Here is a 6000-nt window from a genome sequence, read left to right as displayed (position 1 = left end):
CAGATTTGAAATCAGACAGGTGTCTCTGGAAACAGGGGTCTCTGATTTGAAATCAGACAGGTGTCTCTGGAAATAGGCGTCTCTGATTTGAAATCAGACAGGTGTCTCTGATTGCTGGCAATGCTGCCCATAGACAGTAAGATGTTGCCCTCACAAATATACAGTACCCTCCAGAATCATTGGCACCTCTGCTAAAGTTGACTAAAAACAGGTTTAAAAAATGATCTGTTGGTGATTTATTGTAACCTCACAATGAAAAAATGAGGGAAAATTTAACCTTTTATTTATTTTGAGAAAAAGGAAAATCTAAATATTTGCTGCTTGTAATAACTTCTTAAGCCTCCCTTTGCCAATAAAACAGCTTGTAATATTCTCCTATGACACCTGCCCATAGACAGTAAGGTGCTGCCCCCACCAGTATAGTGGCCACATTGACGTATGGCATCTAAAAGAACTCGACGGACAAAGCGGTAACCAGGTTTCTATCTACTGTATATGCTGATGTGTCATAGCAATGCGGTAAACAGGTTTCTAATATCTACTGTATATGCTGATGTGTCATAGCAATGCGGTAAACAGGTTTCTAATATCTACTGTATATGGTGATGTGTCATAGCAATGCGGTAACCTGGTTTCTAATATCTACTGTATATGCTGATGTCATGTGTCATAGCAATGCGGTATTTAGGTTGCTAATATCTATATGCTGATGTGTCATAGCAATGCGGTAACTAGGTTGTCATAGCAGTGCGGTAACTAGGTTGCTAATATCTATATGATGTGTCATAGCAATGCGGTAACTAGGTTGCTAATATCTATATGCTGATGTGTCATAGCAATGCGGTAACTAGGTTGTCATAGCAATGCGGTAACTAGGTTGTCATAGCAATGCACATGCACTAATGATGTCAGGGCTAAAAAGGAGCCTCTGATTGGACAGTCTGCAGAGGAGGTGGCATGGGCTCATGTGATTGGCCGATCAACAGAGATGACTAAGGGGGCGGAGTTTCTGCCCTTCTCCCTCTGGCCTGGGCTAAGGAGGGGGCGGAGCCTGCCCGTGAAGCGCTGGCCAGTGAATGAGTAGAGGTGGGACATGCTCGTGACATCATAGAAGCTGACCACGCCCCTTGGGTAGTCCACGAACACGCCCACCATCTGAAGCCCCGCCCCGGCGGCGAGGGGGACGGGATTGGTTTCCTTGGCCACAAGCCCCGCCCCTCGTCTCAGAGCCACCGTCCAGTAGCCTGTCTCCGGCGTGGCCTTGACCTTTCCCTTCCGGGTCACCGCTTCGCTAGCCACGCCCACGTCCCAGCTGCTCTTGCTGCCGACCGCGACCTGGAAGTAGAAGCGTTGGGCGAAGGCTTCGCTGCCCAGCACGCAAGCCGCCCGGTCGAAACGCCCTGCCCCCACGTCCTGCAGCTTCTGACGACGCTGCCCACAGCACACCTGCCTCCGGTCTTCTGACAGCTGCAGGAACGTGTTCGCCGAGTCCGCGTCCAGCGTTACGTCCACTAGGGGGCATGAGAACATGAGAACATGATTACAAACTACACCAGCACCATGGAACATGAATACACCAGCACCATGAATACAAACTACACCAGCACCATGGAACATGAATACAAACTACACCAGCACCATGGAACATGAATACAAACCACACCAAATTTGGTTTGTATGATTTTTTTGTTGAATTACAGATGTTTTGTAATTACTTGGTTTGAATTGTGTTTTAAATGTTTTTTGCGTGTGTGCTTATTGCACTTTGGTGCGTACCAGCCAGAAGTGACGTAACAGGCCTCATGGTATATGGTGCTGGGACGTCACAGGCTGTCACGCATAGTGTGTGTGTGTGTGTGTGTGATGTCACATTACCTGCATACTGCTGGACTTTGCTGAGCTCTGTGGAAACACACAAAAGAAAACACAACAGTGTTATTACACACACACACACACACACACACACACACAAGGTAGAGACAGGCAGGTGAGCAGACCAGCTGGGGTGCATACTGCAGTCTGTCTATGTGCTCCAGCACACACACTCCCTGCCCCCAGCTGAAGGTTTTCACATGATGTCTGATGGCTTTACTGAGGGGCAGATTTGGGTAAGTTACCCCAGAGGAAGTGATACACCTAATAAAAGTTAGCCCAGAGGAAGTGGGGCAGATCTGGGTAAGTTAACAGGTCAGCATGCAGGAGTGCTATTGGGAGAGCAGCGGGTTAGCACGGGTAGCGTTAGCAGGTCAGCATGAGTGCTATTGGGAGAGCAGTGGGTTAGCACGGGTAGCGTTAGCAGGTCAGCATGCAGGAGCGCTATTGGGAGAGCAGTGGGTTAATGGGTTAGCACAGGTAGTGTTAGCAGGTCAGCAGGAGTGCTATTGGGAGAGCAGCGGGTTAGTGGGTTAGCACGGGTAGCGTTAGCAGGTCAGCAGGAGTGCTATTGGGAGAGCAGGGGTTAGCACGGGTAGCGTTAGCAGGTCAGCATGAGTGCTATTGGGAGAGCAGTGGGTTAGCACGGATAATGTTCACAGGTCAGCATGCGGGAGCGCTATTAGGGTTGCCACATGCACTGCTTTCTGCTAGTTTCAAACTTAGACTTAGACTTTGTTACGTGCCCGTGTAGCCTACTTTGCTGTTCTAGTCTCACCCTCTACCTACATTCTCTCTACCTGTCATTACCCTTATTGTGTGCAGGCATTCTGGCGTCTGCGAGTTGGCCTGCCTATAAAAGCCGCCTTATCCAACATGGCCGCAGCTCGATCTCGGATCACACGCCGTTTACAGACCACTCATATTAAACACACACACACACACACCGCTGATTCTATCGTCTCCGTTTCGCTACTCTGCTCAAAATTGTCTTTAATTTTCTCGTTTTTCGAACGACTATTGTAACTGGTGACGGGCCGGTGATTTGTTTTGTTTGTTTTCACACTTTATATAGTTGGACGTTAGTATAGAAGGTAAGCCGTGCGGAAGACTCACGCATTTTTATTTCGAGGAGGTAAGGTAGAATTTTCTTAAAAGTACTAGAAGGTTAGGAAGCTTGCTAGAATCTGTTTTTATTTATTATGGTGCTTTCGAAGCATTGGCATCGTTGCCGAGTTCTCAGTTTGTCCAAAATAAAAAAATAATTATATTTTTCTTATCCCTGACTCCTGGGCCGTTCTTATGTTGTGTTTCCATTTTCATATTTTATTGGATTCATAACAGACTTTTCTTTGACAGTGGCATGAAGACATACAAGAAGCACACACACACACATCACAGACAACACTATGCACAATAAATAGATAAACATAATATATAGGTAAAAACTATGAAATCAGTCCAGTTTGCTCCAGAGAAGAGTTAAAAAATAAATAATAATGAGTAAAATACATAATACATAAAGTGCCTAACCGCATATACATTTATCTGACTATGGGCAGTTCTTTGTTAAGGATGGTCACGGCTGATGGAATGAATGACCACTTGTAAGCATTCTTCCTTGCCATTGGGACTGCAAGTCTCCGTCCTGATGGCAGCAGCTGGAAAGCACAGTGGAGGGCATGAGTTGGATCTTGATAAACCTGTAATGCCTTTTTTAATAAAATCTGTGAATACAGGTGTGAGAGTTGATGTTGTTTATGTCCAATGATCTTTCCGCCCTGGTTGACTATTTGTGCCAGTGTGTTCTTTTGTTTGACCGAAAGGTGCCCATACCATGACACGATGTTGAACGTCAGCACACTCTAGGTCAGTGATTTGTAGACCATGGTCATTGTGGCTGGCTGGTGTTGAGGCTCCTGAGTTTCCTCAGAAGGGCCAGGCGCTGTCTCCCTTTTTTGAATATGTAGTCCACATGGTTTTGAAATTGTAACTGGTGATCTATTATTGTTCCGAGATATTTAAATTGTGTGACCAGCTCCACTTCCTGACCCTTCATGCTGATTGGCTTGAAGGTGGGCACAGAGTCTTTGCTACCTCCTCTTCTGCTGCTTCCCAGCCACATCTCCTTGGTCTTGGCGATGTTGAGATCCAGGAAGCTGCTGTCGAACCATGAAGTCAGGGTGTGTGTTAATGAGGGAGAGGTCACTGCTGTTGCACTGTATTTCGTTTGTATATATGGAGAATAGCAAAGGGGTTAATGCACATCCTTGAGGGACACCTGTGTTCAAGACAAGAGAGTCAGAGAGGCAGTATTTAATACATTTTAGTACTCGCTGGGGTCGGTCTCTCAAAAATTCCCTGATGAGGAGGACCAGGCCACCACGGACTTCCAGGTCACGAAGGCGTCCTAGGAGGAGGTGAGGCTGAACGGTGTTGAAGGCTGAGGAGAAATCCATGAAAAGAATGCGAGCATGAGTGTTGGGTTTGTCCAGATGACTGTGGATGCTGTTCAGGAGGGTGAGTGTGGCGTCCTCCACCCCTCTGTTGGTTTGGTAGGCAAATTGCCTGGGGTCCAGTGATCCTGCTACCTGGTGGGTCAGTTCATTGCGTATGAGGCGCTCCATACATTTGCTGAGGATGGGTGTAAGAGCAATGGGTCTGAAGTCATTATTCATTTTGGCGTGATGGTATGATGGTCGCTGTCTTCCAGGCCTGGGGGTAAAAGTTGGAGTTCAGGAACAGCTGGAACAGTTTGGTGATAGTTGGTCCCAGTTGGGCCACTTTATCCTCCTGAATAATCATTGGGTCAGAGGTCAGTCCAGAGCAGACAGCGTCACACTCACTTTGAAAATCATATTTGTCAAATCTGGAGTAGAATATGTTCAGACTATTTGCTAGTTGGACAGGGTCGTCACAATGAGAGGTCTGTCTCTTCTCCCTACCCATCATTTTTTTTAGCCCTCTCCATGCATCTCTAGCATTACCAGTCTTCAGTTTCTCCTCAACCTTGTCCTTATAGTCCAATTGGGCTTTTTTGATTAGCCGTCTAACTTCCTTGGTCATCTCCTTTGTTTTTTGCAAGTCACCCTGTATGAAGGCTCTTTTCTTCAGATTTAGATGATGTTTGAGTTCCTTACTGACCCACATTATTTGGATAGATTTTCATTTCTTTTTAATTTCTTTAGTTCCAATTACTGAATCCACACAGAAGTTAATGTAACTGGTTATGGTGTCATTTAATAATTCATGATTGCACTGACAGTCCTGGTCTCTTAAAAACAGATCCCATTCCGTCGCCTCAAAACAGCCCCTCAGCATGTCCACCGAGCTGTCTGTCCAGGCCTCACAGTGAAATACAGTAGGTTTAGCCCTCTTTAGTGATTGACGGTACTTTGGAAGGAGGTGAATGACGTTGTGATCTGACAGCCCCAGAGGTGGGCGGGACCGGGAAGCGTAGGCACCTTCCACATTCCCATAACATAAATCTAGAGTTCTGTTCAGTCTTGTCGTGCATGTAACATATTGTTCCAAATTTGGTAGGTGTGCAGAGACATCACATCTGTTAAAGTCTCCCAGAAGGAAGACAGGGTCATCAACTGAGTGATGCAGCGCCTTGTTATAACTAGCAGCAATGATGTCTGCAGCGAGTTTGAAGTCTGGACCCGGCACATATACCAGAACCACTGTTATCTGGCCAAATTCACGGGGCAAATAATGTGGCCTGAATGAAACAGTCAGTAGTTCATAGTGCGTGGTACATTTAGTGTCACGTACCGTGATATTTGTTGCCCAGCTGGAGTTTATGAACATACACAGTCCGCCTCCAAAACGCTTTGCTGTCTGTGTTACGTCCCGGTCGTACCGAATTAGAGAATATCCATCCAAATTGATGTTGTTAACATCCTCGTTCAGCCACGTCTCGGTAAAACAGATCAGGTTGGTCCTGCTGAAGTCCCTGTCAAGCTTAGTGAGTGAAGTTCATGCATTTTGTTCTGAAGTGAGCGCACATTAGAGTTACTGTCGGGAGGGGGAAGCGGCTTCCCCGCCGTTTGATCCTCTTTTCTTTTTCTTCTTATTGCTCCATCCGTGGTTGATTATTCCCGGAGGGCTGAAGAGAAGTTTCGG

General features: G+C 46.4%; 1 protein-coding gene across 1 annotated transcript in view; it reads right to left on the bottom strand.

The window, feature by feature from the left end:
- Positions 1–266: 266 nt before the first annotated feature.
- Positions 267–6000, bottom strand: part of LOC125284307 (E3 ubiquitin-protein ligase TRIM39-like) — a 28345-nt gene continuing 22611 nt past the window's right edge. Inside the window, exons 9-10 of the mRNA XM_048228216.1 lie at positions 1876–1902; positions 267–1511 (exon numbers count right to left, since the gene is read on the bottom strand). Coding sequence (XP_048084173.1) covers positions 964–1511; positions 1876–1902 — 575 coding nt within the window. The 3' untranslated portion in view covers positions 267–963. The remainder of the gene's footprint in view (positions 1512–1875; positions 1903–6000) is intronic.

This window comes from Alosa alosa, chromosome 19 (assembly GCF_017589495.1).
Source record: "Alosa alosa isolate M-15738 ecotype Scorff River chromosome 19, AALO_Geno_1.1, whole genome shotgun sequence".
Lineage (NCBI taxonomy): Eukaryota > Metazoa > Chordata > Actinopteri > Clupeiformes > Clupeidae > Alosa > Alosa alosa.
The sequence above is the reverse complement of the archived record's forward strand: the minus strand, read 5'-3'. Positions and strand labels throughout refer to the sequence as shown.